Source organism: Bradysia coprophila, assembly GCF_014529535.1.
Source record: "Bradysia coprophila strain Holo2 chromosome X unlocalized genomic scaffold, BU_Bcop_v1 contig_416, whole genome shotgun sequence".
NCBI classification, from domain to species: domain Eukaryota; kingdom Metazoa; phylum Arthropoda; class Insecta; order Diptera; family Sciaridae; genus Bradysia; species Bradysia coprophila.
The window spans coordinates 1,393,403-1,411,458 of record NW_023503334.1 but is presented as its reverse complement, the minus strand read 5'-3'; the positions used below and the strand labels follow the sequence as shown (position 1 = coordinate 1,411,458).

General features: G+C 33.2%; 1 protein-coding gene across 5 annotated transcripts in view; it reads right to left on the bottom strand.

Annotated features, from left to right (window-relative positions):
* LOC119069911 (transducin beta-like protein 2) overlaps positions 1–13,558 on the bottom strand; it is a 43,459-nt gene extending 29,901 nt beyond the window's left edge. The window contains exon 1 of one of the 5 annotated variants that reach the window (XM_037174122.1): positions 12,555–13,558. In XM_037174122.1, the coding sequence (XP_037030017.1) occupies positions 12,555–12,780 (226 nt within the window). In that variant the 5' untranslated portion in view covers positions 12,781–13,558. Of the gene's footprint in view, positions 1–5,398; positions 7,228–12,554 lie in introns of those variants that run through there. The other 4 variants (XM_037174124.1, XM_037174119.1, XM_037174120.1 and 1 more) reach the window with 4 other exon arrangements.
* Positions 13,559–18,056: the final 4,498 nt, after the last annotated feature.

Below are 18,056 nucleotides of genomic sequence, written 5' to 3'. Positions count from 1 at the left end.
AACTGTTTTTAACGAAAATAGACGAGGAAAATCAGCTATGACTACATGACACAAGTATTTAGAACCACATGTTTTTGCAATTTCATTTTGCCCGCGCTCATTTCCCTCACACTACGAAAGAAGCTTGTATGCATCGCAGGATGTGCACTAGCAATTGGTACACCGATTCAGTTACACACTCTTGGACTCATATTTACAGTCTGGGAGTGGTACTAGTTATTTTTCTTTTTTCTTCTTTGTCTCCCGTTTTTTAAGCTTTGCAATGAGAAACTCTGAAAAATGCAAAAGACAACAGCAACATCCGAATTGAAACGCATAAATTTTTTAACTGGAACAGCAAAAAAGAAACTAAAGTCTAAACAATTTTTAAAATGAGAACCAGTTAGTACACAGAGCACGCAAAGATTAAATTTCCACATGGAATGCTTATCAACTTTTTTTTTGTAAAATGAGTAATGCGAAATAAGAATGTTTGGAGCGTTCACTTTTCTTGTTTCTTGATTCATAAAATAAATGATGAAGAGGAGAAAAAAAAACTTTTAACCGAAAATGTTATTCGTTCGCGCATGCATTTAGTTTATGAGTCAATGAATGTTTTACGAGCCGAGCAAATGTGTATATATGGGTTTTGGAAGCACAAAAATTAATCAGCACGATTTTGTGTTGAGAGGGAGGTGGTATTCCGTATTCGATTAAAATGCCGGAGTTTAATGAATTTATCTGGGACTAGTCGTTTACGACCGAAGTGAGAAAAGAAAAGTTTAAGAAGATGATAATGGTACTTTATCAGGAACTAATTAGAAAGCATTGAGAGTATGCTAGAAAGACTAAATAAAAATATTGAGATAAGTTAGGTGATTGGGGACATTCAATTCTATGTACATCAAATTATTGTTTAGTCTACGACGTTTAAGTTATCTCTGCCAAATGTATTCCCAAACGCAGTCAAAATTGACAAAAAAAATTGAAAATTCATCTGAACTGAATGTATAGCGAATCATTAGAAGTATAGACGGATATTTTCAGCCAAATTATAATTTCTAATAATAAAACCCAACTGAACAACATTAACCACGTGGTCTGTTAATCTATAAAACTGAATTCTTTTTTTTTCATATTCTGTAAATTCATACTGAAGCATAACAAAGTCTCATGACGTTATTTATTTAGAGCTGAAAAACAAAATTTTATTTTTAACTAATTTGTTTACATAAAACATTATCTAATGCTACGTCAACTGAAGCAGCAGAAGAAGAAGAAGAAGAAAAAACATTTACAATCATAAGACCTTAACATAAAAAAAGAGAATTTGAATGCATTAATGTTAAGATATCGCTGTGCGAGAAACACACGATAAAGACGATTTTCGTTTCTACACACCCGATAGGTAAACACAAGAAGAAAAGATTTCTTGTTCACTTTTTTTTATCGCATTTATTGGAGACGACAAACAAACAAAAACTTGTTCAAATGCCAACTCGAGCAGTGAAAGTATCCATCAGCTGCTCATTTATCAACCTTTACTATGTGGTTAAAATGAAATAATAAATCTGGTAGAGAAGGTATATCATCATGCAAGACTTTTAAAAAATTACGTATAACTTAGATGCGAAGAGAAGACAGAAAAAATGATGTGAAATAACACATTTTACGTATAACATCTTTTTGCTAACTTTTTTTTCCTTCCTTCGTCTTTGCTTCGTTTTATTAATAATTTATTTTTTGTGCAACTTTCTTTATAAAATGCATTTTCATTTAGCCAGTTATTTCATTGACCTCTCACTTTCGATTGTGGGAGTTTTTTTTTTACAAAATCATTAACATCAGCAGAGAAATAATTATTGTTGCATTACATAGTCACAGCATAGTCTCTGCCTTTCGTTGAAATTATGATATTTAAAACGAAAACGAAAAAAAATGTGTAATGGCGCCAAATGGATGTAATATATTTATAGCCATCTATATATATGCACTTGAAGAAAGTTGTTACCATTGCAAAGAACTGGTACCTTCAACTGTAAGTTAAACTATTTACATATCAGTTCGGTTTTATTTGAAATTGACCGGTTGCACGGTGGATTAGAAAATCGAAAATGAATGAACTGCTTCTTAAATTCCGATTTCAGTTGAAACTGATAAAAATGCAATTTATTTTGCGACAATCTGACCATAATTTGTTGATCTTCAGTTTTACAGTTTACCGAATTCCGATTTCAGGACTTTTCCACATAAAAATTACGACCAATTCCGGCAGTGCTGCCACTTGTCTTGAGGAAATATCGAAGCAGTACTTTCGTAAAAAGAGAGAGTTGTTTAGCTTAAACATTTCGTAATTGTGAAAGACATGGCCGAGGCACAGGACTGAACTGTATGTCAAATATAGAACATGACCAAAACATTAATCGGTTGAAGAGAGACAATTTTCTATTTAAAAAGATCCGTAAATTCGGTCACCTATTGTCTTCATGCTTCTTTTAAAGAACATCGAGTCCGCATCCCCTTCGGCCAATTGATAAACCACATATTTTAATTTACATTTTCCATATTGATTTCGAAGACAAGTCAACGTTTAAGCCTAGAGTGGATGGATACACGTCGAAAATGTTGTTTTCAAAAATGTTTGCTCATCCATAAATAACATTATTATGAATACATCACTACTCTCATCAACGATCATTTTGATGTCACACCTTTCATAAATGACACGAATAGAAAAACCACGTCATCTCTATTTGTATAGATTCGTTTACAGTGCCATATTTTGCATTAAATCATTTCTATAAATTCAATTATTACAACAATAATAGACCCAAGGAAACGTACGTTAATCAAACATTCAGTCAACATCAACAGAAATATTCTTAACAGAAGAAGAAGAAGTAAAAAAAAATCAAACTGAAGATCGATTCCATCATATACACGGTTTAGGTGGTTTATTTACAAAAGTTATTTAAAATAACTTCCTCATTGGAACACATTTCTGTTTGTAAGAAAAAAAAAATTGAATTCGGTTGATAAGTGTGTTAAAAAAAACTCGGTTCTTAGCAACACACTTAACGTAATGTTTAATCAATTTTATATTTCAATAAAAGATGAAAGATATCGATTACAAATTTTCAATGTAAGATAAGTGAAAATACTACGACATGACTGGAATGTTTTGGAATACGGTCAACTGATCATTATTAAAGTATTACATTAATATCAATGACAAAATGTACTATGAGCTCGCTGCTATCGCATACAGGATATCGAATACCGTTTCGTTGATGCGTAAGCTGATTAATAAAAAAATAATTTTATTGTTCTTGTATTATACGCAAAATGTTAGTGTTAGGGCATCATAGCGTATGTATTGGCGCATTATTATGCTACGATTACGTACAACAGACTCATCTCATATTCCTCTCTTTAGTGAGTGTAAAAACGTGTGCTCATAAATACAAAGAGTTTTGCTGATAATTCAGAATTTTCCTATGCGATAATAACTTATTGTACCTTATACGATGATTTGATTAATGGATGACAACATCACAACGTGACATTCAAGACGCAAGAAGATAGGGAATAGTCACATTTTTTTAGTTCCTCTTATCAGATGTGTGTGTGTATGTGTGCACGAGTGTGCGAACAGTTCATGGGAATTTGAAAATGAAGCAGAAACAAGAGAAAAAAAAAATCACACAACCATCGAATGATAAGCGGTTTTCGTGGTGCTTTAAAAATGAGATAACGATTTATAGTGGTTTGACGTAAGTTTGTGATGTCAACGGAATATCGAATTAAAGAACGAACGAATTAGACAAAAACAGATAATTTGAATTGTTTGAATATTCATTTAGTACAATGTTAACATCTGCAGAATGTCATTAGCGGAAGCTGAGCCTAAACAACATCCTTAACAACAAAGTTAAATCGAAAGAAAAATTGTTGCTCATTTTTCCGTAGAAGAATTCTTATCGCAAGTTTTACAGCTTCGCATTTTTATTTATTTTTTGTTGTGTCACAAAAATTGAGCACAATCAACGTACAATAAACTTTCGTTATGTGATAATCATAGCCAGAATGGCATGACGTCACGTCTGCATGCTGTTAATTGGATACGTTAAACCAATTAAGTTGTAAAAGCCTTGACACTGCAGAAACATTTCTAACAGTCTTAACGAGAAGCTGTGTGTATATTTGCATCTGCATTGAGACATTTTCAATTTTCTTTTCTTTTTTTTCTCTTCAAATTAATACAGTCCGATGTTGCATGTCCGCTCGCGTTTCATACATTTTTTTTTCTTCAGTAAAATCTTCCAATATAACTGAAGTGAATTGAACAGTGTAATTTTCTGTAAATATTTTTGTTCTAACCAACTTTTCAATGTCTCTATACATATCGACACGTCATAAAGTATAAATTTTTCAATTTCTCTATACCTCAAGGTTGTGTGTAATGTGCGTGTGAGTAAAATTCGATTACGTGGGAGAAAACTTCATGAGGTGACTAAATTAAATAAAATTAAAAAAAAAAACGGAGGCCTTCCATCATTCAGTTATCGAATTTCAATCAACTTATTTACTTTGGTTCCATAGACCATCAGACCGCAGTAGATTGCAAATTGAAGTGTCTGGCTTCTCCGAGGACTTTTACTTTAAGAATTCCATCAATGGAAATTGTTTAAGTCATCAAAAATAATTGAAATTTCTATTGTTATTACGGAAGGACAGGACTAAAAAACAGTTGTCGCTGGGATAAAAAAATACACGTGGTTAATACATCGAACACGTGCTCAGCGCTCAGTTCAATAAGCATTTGAACATGTGTTAAGAGGTACCATAAGGCAAACAAAAATTGAATGATTTTTTAATTTAACCAGCGATAGTTACTTGTTATTCGTTCTCTCTGCTTTTTTTTCGTGTGTAAACTGCGTCAATGCGATTATTGTTGACTTAGCTAGGCTAATATACGTAAAACACATGTCTGCTTATCAATATTATCGGAAAATTTCAGTTTTTCCTGCGTTTCAGTTTTTTGTTCGTATATCTAAATCGAGAGGAGTGTTCACCAAAAAAAAAACCGATCGATGTTGTCGATTGATTAATTTTCCGACAAGTACAGCAACAACAACAAAGAAAAATTAATTTCATTTCAGTATATTTGTTTAGTGGTAATGCGGCACCAAAAAGTAAATTAATTTGCAGTCTGGTTTTAATGGACTTGTTTGTTTAAGAAAACAGTTGTCTAACGTTACAGTCTTTTACCAAAATGAATATTAAATTTTAAAAATAACCGAGACAAAGGCTAAATAAATTGTGTGGCTTTCGTTATTTTTATACTTTATGCAGACAAACATTCCAAATATGTGCCTCACAGACAGCTGTAACTTTTATTTGAAATAACTATACTTACTGTTTGGATATTGCCATAGTCGTAGCTTTTTAATGAATACGAAAAGCAATAATCCCAATGGTACAAGATAGATATATGGACTGATTTCGAACGTATCCATTGTTGATTATGTAGTAGATGCTTTTTTTCTCTTAAATTTTATAATGCGTTCACACCACTGATTTGAACAGGTTAACACACATACACTGTTTGTGCAGATCAAAAATTTAAAAAAAAATGTTTCGTATGACTCTCTGCAAGACTTTTTCTTTTTTTTCTGATTTTTTTTTCTCTTATTTTTCTTTAATTTTGATTTTGGTTTTGTTATGTATAGTATTTCAACGTGACACACTTTCACTGATACAAAAGTTGACAGCACCTTGCTAGCATTCACGTTTTTATTTTATTTTTCGGCAATGTATCAACGTGGTACAAATCAAATATAACACGAAACTTTCCAATTGAATTGAATTGTTGCATTTACAAATATATTTCGAATTATGTAAAAATTGAAATTTCGCACATCCGACATTTAGCGCAGTAAAATGTGATTTGATTGATATTTTTTTGTAATATTGATTGGAGACCCAGGCGGTTCAGAAATGCCTCTTCCGTACCGTAATGCTGATACTCAACTGTTTTGTATTTGGGATGAGAAGTATTATATCGTGTGTATATTATACATACACGTCAGTCCGTTGGTATGTTATAGTATATATTGCGCGCACTATTACACAATACAACGATACCAGAAATTGAACAAAAAAAAATGTTTTCACTTCGTCTTCTTTTTCAGTGTCTTTCAGCCAAAAAAAAAAAGTTTAAAAATTTCAGCTGCTGCAGTTTTCCAAAAGTTTCTCAACTGTTCAACGATTTCAATTCGCTCGGCTTTGCTTCACTTTCAACTTTGACTCTTAATCAATATCACACCATTGGCATTTATCACTCAATTATGCTCATCTATTTCATCAAATGTCCTCTGATTGATTTCTGTTCAATGCCATTGACCGCATACAAAGTTTCAATTTTTTTTTTCTTTCTAACACTCGTTTCAAAACGAATTGTCCTTTACATTACGATTGATCAATTGTTTTTTAAATTGTCCGAAAATAGCCGGCACGATTCGCGAGAATATGATGCAACGGTTCGATTCATCCATTCTTTATTGTAAAAAAATAATAATCACGACTCAACTTCACGCACACACGGTGTGTGCTCTCTGTGTGTATAAACTTTTCACGAAAATCGATTTGATAAAAATAAACTTTTCTATTTCAGTGATTAGATGAAGTTCAAATGTACAACAACAAAAAATTTAATTTTCTTTTTCCATGAAATTGAACACAATTTCGTCTGATCCTGTTCTGCGTTTTTTTAAGACTGAAAACGTTTCTCAGATGGTACGATTGTTAAAAGTATCTTTTCGCGTGGTTATTTCGTTGACTCATACCTTTGCATGTGTATCGATCGGTTGCTGTTTCTCTGTCGCACAACGGTTTCAAGCATTTCTGTCGGCTCCACATTTTGTTCCGTCTCTGTTGACATGCCCCGACGAGCGAATATGTGCGAGCGAAAGGTAAACAAGTGTTTTATCGGGGAAACTACGATGCTTCAGTGGAAATAATTTGGTGGGGATAAGTACAGTAACCATGTGGTTCTCTGATACTTAAAAAAAACTCATATTTTCAAGTACAGTGCAATGTGTGTACATCTCCTATGTGTGAGTGGATTTACTTAACCGAGACTCTTCACAGCTGTTCCACATTGAGGTAGGTATAGCCCGAAGTACATTAATTAATCAACCGTGTTCGTGAATCTTTTATAGTTTATCTGAATCATGTTTTAATTTTAAGAAATTTATTGAGTCTTTCAGAAATTTGTAGATGTAATCATTGTTGTTTCAAAATTATTTGTCATGTTGATCTGGGAATACACAAATTGTGGGTAGTTAAATATTATTAGACTTTTCGATGACGGCTGATAGCGAACAGGCTGATAAGCATTATACGAAATTATCGGAATCGCGTGAGAAAATACACAGAAATCAGAACTATTGGGTGATATAGATGTGCTCGTCAGACGAACATAACGATAATCGTGGTAATATGAGCATGTGCCGCGGCAGGTAGTTCATTTAGAAGGTACACTTTTTGCACAGAAATACGATAGTTGAACCAGCAGATGTTTGGTGTATAGGTGTTTTACAAAACGGTCAGCGACAATCTTGTTTTTGTGCTTTCCGAAAATAATAATTACCACTCTTAAATGAAGTGTAAATGAATTCGGTTTTATGGTCTTGTCCTTCTGGCAAAACGGTCGTACATTGTTTAAAACAAAATTCTTTGCAAAATGACCAAATCTTATTATCTTCTTTAAGGATTAAAAATCTAACCGCTCTGTTAATGTACAGACGGGAACAGCTCTTGACGCCATATAATATTTTGGCTACTTTTCTGTGAAGGTTTTTTTATTGTTGAGGGCTTTGAACCGTATAGTCTGACGCGACATGTTGTAGACGGTTGTAACATCTGTTATAGACGGCGAAGACAAAACAATGAGCTTGAGCTAATGTGGCGGTTAAAACAGCCAAATGTACAATACAAATGAAGATAGAGAATTTGTCCTGTTAAAGAATAATAAGAACCGACAATGTCAATATAATGTAACAGAATTGACAGTCCTTATTCTCTCTCTCTCTTTGTGTCTTGTATGAATGCTTCGTGGCAGAAGTCTCATAAAGATTCACGATGACTGACTGAAAAAGTTTTAATGTTATTTAGATGACATGAAATTTGAATTGCTCTTGGAGAAAAGTAAAAGTTCTTTGTGTAATAGAAATACTATGACAGACACCGACGAATATCCAAGCTAATAGAGTAGGTCTTCTTCGTCTCAATCAGCCTGTTTTATGAGTATGTACATGTATGGAAAATAAATGTATCGACGAGACTTGGTAAATAAAACTCGTCTGCCTTCTGGAAAATTTTCCCAATTCATTTGATCGTAATTATGGGATCTGTATAAATATACTGCGAAATTATAATTTGTGAAAGAAGGCTGTTATCTTCTGAAATGCTGTGTTTCAAACGAATAATATATATTATGCATCTGTTGCCAAGATTGGTATTTTGACGTGTAGGACATTATTGCCCTAGCCGAAGGCGTGGGCCATAATGCCTACACGTCAAAATAACAGTCTGGCAATAGGTGCATATCATATTTTATCTGTCGAGAACAGATATGTCGAGATAAACAAAAACTCCCTAGAGGGATAAGCTCGAGATTATCGTTCTAGACAGATAAATAATAATAAACTGCAACCAGTCTACTAATTGAGGGTAAAAAAAAAACCTAAAATTTGAAATTGCCGTTTTATGACCTTAACATTACTGAAAATCCCATTTTTTCTACCACTCTGGATACAACAGTATTTAAATCTGTTATTAGTCTGAAAAATCTGTGTCATCATTTCGTTTAATATGCCTCATTTGGACGTTTTAAGGTAATAAACCGGATTGTTCGAGACTCGTGCATTGACTCTGCGATGTTGACGATGAAAATTGTAAACCTCAATTTCGAAGTTTGAGGTCCCACAAACAATGTCATAAATTTTTGTGGTACCCCGCATCAGTTTCTCCTTTTATTATCACAAAAGGAGAATAATGCTAATAAATACCAGATAACCACAAATTATAGTCATGATTTGCGTCTCGCAACTGGTGCACAGGTATAGTGAGATTGATTTATTTCAGTTGCTAAATTATTTATAATCGAAACAAAATTATAGCTCGCAATGAATAAATTACACGCCAATTACGAGCTGGTGCGATTGCTATTCACGCACCTCTTCTGCGTATTGTTTGGCTTACATTTTTATGCTAGCCATCGCAACGATTTTTATGTTTCAATCTGTATACAGCTTGGAATGAAACAAAAAAATGTCTTTAACACGTTTTATAACAACAACAAAAACACGAACGTGCAATCCTCTGTAATCAGTCGAAATATATACCTCCATTTTTACGTCACACCTAAATACACTCTATAATTTCATCATCACATTGGTATTGGTCAGCACTAAATGAGCAATAAATTTTAAGGAATTAAAACATAACTGAGTTAAATTCATGTTAAGACTATCGGAGTGAATAAAAATATACCACGAAATGAAATGTTAAAAAAAAAGAAGTTTCAATGATCAAATATAACCCACATTCGGTTTTAACAGAAATCCAATCATATAAAAATTTCTCTAAAAAATTTTATCTGACTTGACGCAATGAATCACTTTTGATTTTCCCATAACCACTTCACTCTCTTGATACCAACACAAATACTTTTTTATAGTTTGGCACGCGGTCTCATTTCCGCGTTATGTGTGTTCGACTTAAATAAAAAAAAAAACTTCTTTATTTGAATGTTTTATTTTATTTTCCTATTCGATGTTAGGTAATCCGGTGATGTTACGATATTCAGGTTTCGTTGTCGATTTGATTAGTTATCGACTGCGCTATGATATGAGATGCATAATTTATGAGCGAATGTGCCCACCGAGTAATAAAACAGCAGTTGAAATTACCGGACAAAAATATTGTGTGCTCAATTAGGGAGTATGCAAATTAATTAATTGTTAAACTGTTGGTCTATAATTAGATTAATGTTACTGAGCGACGTTGGTAAATTGAATTGGATAAGCATTTAACAGGCTATAGTCCAAATTAGAGATATTTTCTGTTATTTTCGAAATTGTTCTTGAAACTATTACAAAAATTATGATTAAAAGGTTTCCAAGATAAACGCATCGATCACGAAAGAGTTCTCTTTTGGAATTACAGATGGACAGTATTGTCTACATTACAATATGTGAGAACCGTACAATTTACGTACGACATCTACGATGGTACTATACCACTCCTACATGTTACATGTACGCTGTGACTCGTACAGGTCCAACGTTTTTAATAAACTATTGTGATACAGCCACTTGTAGTAACGTCACCGAACTATATAAAATATGATTACGCGCCCCTCCTGACACACCTCTCTTCTTCACGTTATCTAATCTAGACGTCCTAGTTGTCGGACGTAAGACAAAACGAGCGGTGACTACTGCGGAAAATTGTTGAAAAATAATTCCATGCGAACTGTTAATTGCGTTTCAATTTTATCGGTTCATTCAATGTTACAGATAGAGCAATTAACCAAACAAAAAAACCTCATATTTACTCAATAAAAATAGAAAAATTCAGAATTTTGTGGTTCGATCATTCAGAAACATCGCTAATTTTACGTCGTCGTCAATATTGTTGTTTACATTTCGCTTTTATTCCATAAGTGTTTATGGCTAGATGTTTGTTGTTAAAGGCAAAAATGTGCGCATGATACAATATTACAATTCAAAGCATTTATACTATCTCCGAAATGCCTAGATTGCAGACCGAGGTCTGCAGCTAGACTCCATTCTCTCCAATTCGATCGTATTCCTTTCCAAATTCTATTATGTGACATTACGATCGGGCAGTTCAATGTAACTCCAACAGTTACACTACAGTGTCGACACCAAATCAAACAAAATTAAGAGCAAAATGAGTCACATTACGAAGTGAAAACAACAACAATAAAAGACCGCTAAATACACCGCAAACGCGCACCACGTTATATATATAATACGAAAAGTGACTCAAAATAAATGCAATAAGACAAAAGTGAATTGAACAACAGCGATTTTACTTTGAATTCTACCTTATCACCTTTTTGTCGTTTTTATTATGAAAAAACGTAAAATAAAACATGACGCAGAGCCAGCGGAGAGATGTGTTTATTTCGATTCATTTCTTGAAATTTCGATGCGCAATACGTTTTACGAAAAAGTATCAATGGGAAGTGATCCTTCAAACTCAAACGTGTTCAATGTGACTGTCGTGTGTTGTTTAGCTTACATTGTATGCATATATGATACTAGCACACAGAGTGTTGATTCCTTTTATTAAATTAACTGAAAATTTTCGCTATTTCACATTATAATAACGTGAGATCTCACCAGATAAAAGTAAATAAAAACCGACGCCAGACAAGCGCTTCTTTTTGTTTTCGTTCGACACATCAATGAAAGAAATAAAATTGAATTTCATCTTGAGTTTTATTTATATAGAGAAGACAATGTGTTGCGCGAAAAATACTAATGAACCCAAAACATAGGAAGATCCATCTTTTATATTATATTTGCATGTACAAATATATGCATGCACAGCCCACCCCGAATCAAAGCGACCGTATAATGACATTACCAAAATAAAAAATACAAAAAAAAACATTCCGAAAAGCTCCGCTCTCACCACCACCATTCTATCGGCGGGTCATAGTCTTTATTCAACATTGAAAAAGAAAAAGAAATAAATAAAAATAAGCAACACTCCAGCTACTATATATTATTACACGATCCATTAACTTTCATATTTCAATAATACCCGTCGTCTACATCAATACACACAGTCTTTATTCATTTGTCTCGAATCAAAATGAATGGAACACCCTGCGCACATTATTATATGTATATATATATATGCATATGTACAGAGCCCGTATGAATAGCATCGTGTCTGTATGAAATTTAATCAACAAGTTCAGTGCACGTGGGGTAATGGTATGGTTTTTTTTGCGACGTTGTCAATACACACACATATTATATGTATAATGAGATGCAACACGAGTTAACAATAATATAACAAAATGTAAACAACATTGAACTCGATGCGAAAACAAGCAATTTTTTTTTCTTTTTTGAAAATTTACGAGTCTTATGATTAACAATTTTAACGGAAAAATTCCAGAATTTCGTCAAATAGTTCCAAATTTCGTCAGGCTAACTGAATCGTAACTTCATTGTCAACAAAAAAAAAACCCCCCGACCAATTATCTCGCATTGGATTATCTGCAATTCTGTTCATTTACATATTGACTATGACAATAAATTAGCCAGTTTGCTATTGAACATTATCATAATCTAAGCCAGACGTTTCGTTCATATCAGTCGACAAAATTGTTTTCAAATTGAAAAAACCATGAGTCAGTCAAACTTTCTTTGTTGAAATTATATTTCAACATTGAGGCAGAAGGTTACAGCAATTCATTTACTAAGTAAATTTAATTGAAAAACAAATTTACTTTGTTTACTTACCAGCATTCGTTGCCAATGGATTAATCCAAGGTACTGTAGCAACCGTCGTCCAAAGTGATGGTGGCTTGACGGCGGACCGAACCATTGTCTTTGTCGGATGGTGACGGTACGTCGGACCAACCAGAGACTGAGCAGTCGGCATGATTGGATGTCCTAGCTGATAGTAGTAGCACATTCCATCAAAAAATACAGCGTCACCGCGTTGTAAATTAATCTGATTTTGCATTTTAATTATTTTTCCAATTTCGGGATAGCGTTTTCGTTTTTATAATTTTTGTTTCACTCTCGTTTCAGGTCAATTTTATTGTTTATCTTTATTCTTTGTACCACTTTTAGTTCATAAATGTTGTCAAAATAATGGAAATTGTTTTTGATTGTTGAGCAACTTTTTATCATTTCGATGTAATTTCGTTGAATGACGAAATTAGAATTCACAATGCCAAAAACACTTTAGAGTGCACGCGAAAGCTTAATGCAGTGTGATAAATTCGATTCAAAACAATTTTGTTTTTCCCACTATAAATATCGACAACAGATTTTATTACAATCAAAATTTCTCTCGCACGACCACAAGAAAAAACAATGTCACTTTCAACAAAAGCAAATTTATACTGAAAGCTCAATGAAAATATTGAATCCACAATTTTACCTCCTACACCACTAAAGTCAGCTGTTTCAGTTTCATCGGATTCACTCACATTAACTCGCGTGTATTTGCGTCAAAGAACACACTCAAAAGTAATCGGTGTACAGTTTAAAGCGAAAAATGAACGATTATAGCGCGAAAAGTATATATATAAAATTGTTGAGTGAGATGAAAATAATTATTTTTCTTTCTTAGCGTCTTAGATAAATAACCAATCGCATGGATCGGTTATTAGAAAATCGTATGTAATATTTTCCCAAACTGAAGACACTACGGTGAAAGACCTTAACCACGTTTAACCTTCACCGACGAAATTCGACGAAAAACAAAATTGATAGCACTGAGTTGAGTATAGAGGTGCATTAAACTTTTCGCAAAATGTATCTATTTACCATTTTAACTGGCAGAATGAACAATGAACTTTGAACACAAATTTTAGACAATGAGATAATGACTTAATGTATATTCCCTTGCCGTTTTGTAAATTAGTTATCGACCTTTTCTCCATTCTTTTTTGTAATTAGGTTTTACTGTTGATCATTTTGTGCGTGTAAGTGGGGTATGTACATTATATACAAGAATTTGTTCAATGTCTGAAGAAGCAAACAGTTCGTAGACACCGTTGACTAGGTAGGGTTTGTATTTGTATATTTTGTATAGTACCGATACTGTCTATAGCTACTACAATTCGGTAATAATAATGAAATGTTTTATGTATATTAGTCTGGGTTGAAATATTGTCATGGTGCTGAGCTCTTTACACTGTATTTAGTTACCCTTTCTATGTACCCACAATTCGATTTGAAAAATGATTGAAATAGAAATAGTAAGATGGTATGAAAGTAGTGCACATGAGACGTTCTTGGAGAAGCATTTTTGGACAAAAATTCCATCCACCAGATGAATGGGTTTTCGAACCATGAATTTTGATTTTAAATGTTAATTTTAGAATTTCCGTAAATTTTGATGACATTCAATGGGTCTGGTACAGTTGCGTGCTAAGAGTTATTATACCTAGAGAGATGAGTGTACAGAATCCCATAAGAACTGTCAAGTTACGAATTCTTAAAGTTACGAAATTATCTACAACGATTCATGTGATCAATTTTCAGTCCCGTGGTTTGGATTGCAGATTGCTTGCTTCATACGTAAGAGGCCTAGGGTTAAATTTAATTTGTCGTTGCTCGCATGGACAAAACTATCTCAGAGTAGAGTAAGGATTCTTCGAAGGAATATACATACACACACATATCACATACAACCCAGGTATTCCCATATGTAGGGTCCTGAGAACGGACAACAGAGGGCTGATACTAGTTGTCTAATAGTCGATTAAGTCGCATTGTGCAGCTTTTATATTATACCGCGGTGAAAAAATGAGTATGCACAACCTGAGTGAAGGACCGAACTGGCTGCCAAAAGGTGTCTTTGCTAAAAATGTAGGAAAAATCGCTTGATGGGAAAAAAGCGGCACATGGAAATTACTACTAACGCTACTTTGTCAAATATTGAATGAAAATTACCAAAGCGCATTTGTGATTCGGCATTTCGGGCCTGTCTGAGTGTATAAGATTTTGTCGCCGAATTGAATTTGAGTTTAGTTACGAGTGAAAAGTTTTTTTTCGGGACGACCGGTTAACCCTCTACAGTTCATGAACAAAATGAGCAGAACGATTGTCGCATCATAACTACACGAACCGATTTCAATGGCGATGTGTGATAGAGCTCGTAAAATTGTACTTATTGCATTCTGTGCTGGTTGAACAAATGGAATGTAAAAATAGAATATTACAATCTTTCTTTGAAGTCTAGCCTTTGCGTCGTCGAAATGATAAAAGAAACGATTGTTTCACTGAAGCGCTGTTTGTTATTATTCCTTACCATATCGTTTAGTAAAAACAAAAATTTTATCCCACATCACATTTATATCGTAATAGTTACCATGTATATTATATATGTGTATGTGACTAGATTAGATTAAAATTGTTTTTTATTGCTGATTCAGCGCAAAATATACTTCATTTCGCCTTGTAGCGGAAATATAACAAAATCAAAACTTTGAATCTAATGTTTACATTATTTGAATTTGAGTCATCATTTTAGTCAGAAATTGATAGCTGTCGAAACCCGGAGATTCTATGAAATAATCAAGTGCTTTTGCAGAATGGACTACAGCTGAATTTTTTTGTAAAAATAATTTTGACAGACAGGCTTGTATGAAAATCCAACATAACAATGAAAAAAATTGAATTTTCATACAAAATTCAAATTTTTAACGGTCAAAAATTATTTTTATAAAAAAAATCAGCTGTACTTTCATACAATTTTTTGATTTGGCTTGATTTTGTTTACTGATTGGATTCTTTTCTCTTTCGACGCTTCTTAGTCGTTTGTCGATTGTTTCAAAGCTGTGCTTAGATTTAAGTTTGTTTGATTTGATGTGTACCGTTTTTGATTGACGAATATGTTCATGGATTATATTTTTGAATACGCCAGTAGGGTATCCGTCGGTGGTTAAATAAATAAAATAAATTATGGTCTCGCTCAATTGATTTTCAGAGGTTTTTCTAGGATTCGAAAGGATAATTTTTATCAATTTTAAAGAAATTTCGAGCATTTTTACACGATTTTCTTTGATTTTCAATGATTTTCTGAAAATTGACGTGTTTTCATACGACTTTGTGATGAAACAGTTTTTCGGAAATAATAACACGTCACGTCACCATTGGAAATGCTTGCATTTATTTCTCTTTCATTTCACTATACGTATAAAGTCGAAATTCCGTTCGATCAATTGAGTTACAAACATTTTTTTTTTTATCGTATCATATGCCAAAAAAAGTTAAAACTTTTTTTATAAATCATTTTGAAAGTCACTGAAAACACGAAAATTCGAATCGAAATACAAAAATTTTTGATGACATACTGTATTTCTATTCGAATTTTCGTGTTTTTAGTGACTTTCAAAATGATTTATAAAAAAAGTTTTAACTTTTTTTGGCATATGATACGAGACAAAGTGTCTTATAATTAGTTCTCCATCGATAAAAAATAAAAAAAAAAAAATTGTTTGTAACTCAATTCTTTCCGGATGCAAACATATTTACCATTTCCATTTCTGGGTAACAAATGTCATGCATGGCTTTGTTCTATATATTGTGTAGAGGATATCTATGACTATGTATTAAGCAAAAATCATTTTGCCATTAACGATATAATCAAGTGTATGTTAGCACGATTTTGTTCTGTAAGGTAGGTGAGTATTTGTTTGGTCCATTTCTGTCAGAAGTGACCGAAAATCTGTTTAACCATTTTGAAAATATTAATTTTACAATGTATCTACGATGTTCATTACAATCGTACAGTGCAGTTTTGCTAGGACATTGACTGTTGAGACGTGTGGGAAGGTTGTATTTCGAGCCGTATATTTTTTTTATCATTCGGCAAGCTTTCTGTTATCGTAGGACTCAATCTGGGTATCATTGAGTTAAGTCTAAAGGACATTTTAGCTGAGTAAATAACAACCGACAACTGAGGGAACCAATTTCTTTGAGCATCGGAGGTCATGCAAGGACGAAAGAAGTATACTAGGAAACACTGTGATAAGTTCCAACTTATTACGACGTGATTTTAAGGGTGTTATTTATACGACTGATGATAAATGCTTTTTTAGGCCTAAAAAAGCATTTACATCGAGTTGCATACAACGTTTTTCGCAAAAAAGGCAACGGAAAGTCCTACTTTTCGTCACTTGTTGCGAAAAATCCTTCTATACAAACAAAAATTATCGGAAATATTGTCTTTGTTAGTAAATTTCTGTAGAATGTATTCTGACTCCTTACTACCGATCCATATCCAATGAATATTGTAACAGTTGTAGTGGCAATACATAAACAAAATTCTTCCCAACGAGATTGCATGGTCGAAAGTATACTTTTTACGGTACATATGCATTTCGAGAAGTACACCCGAATACTGTGAGTGATTTTATAGTCTGTATAGACTGTAAAAGGGGAAACATTTGTCGGAGAATAAAATTTATAGTTTCGCATTTAAAATCGACTAAACATCGACGCGACGTATGGACTGGGTACACGTAGATTGAAATGATTTGATAGGAACGACGTAGAGGACTATTTATAGAGTAATTCAATTTTTATTAGCCACACGTGGTTTCTCGCATCAACTTATGTATCAATCATACAAAAACTATATGCTGTTAAGTAGGTTAGGTAGCATTATCGAGGTACTGAGTAAACAGAACGGAAGGTGCTTGTCAACAATTGATTTTCATTTAGGTTATAACAACAAAAATATCCCGAAAAACATTTGAGAAAGATGATACCTTCAATGTAGCACGTATTCCGAAAATAAAGTCCTTTTTCAGTATGCGAGCACATATGGTCTGCGACAGCTTGTTTTTTGCTTTTTTTATACATCCGCAATTTATTTTTAAATGATTTATTGATTGTGTTCAGGCTTTGTCACCTCAAAATCGAGCTTCTTGTTATAAAAATAAACTTTATTACGTAGATTACCGTAACACTTTCCCATATTTTTGTGTAAATAAAAACGAATTGAATTGACATCGAGAAAAGAGGTTGTTTCATTATGCAAAAATTATTTCCAATTGGCCTAGTTCTTCGAAAATGACTGCGAATGACTCATTTGGTACAGAATCATTCAGATTCTGACGCAATAAAAATTGATTTTTTGCGAGATAAAAAATAATTTGTAGGAAACTTAATGGTGTTACATATGGTGGACTGATTAATCCGACATGTAATTTCCTTTTTGTTTTTTCGACATCTCTGTTGATGACGTTAAAGTAGCTGGGGCTCTTAGAAACGATGAAC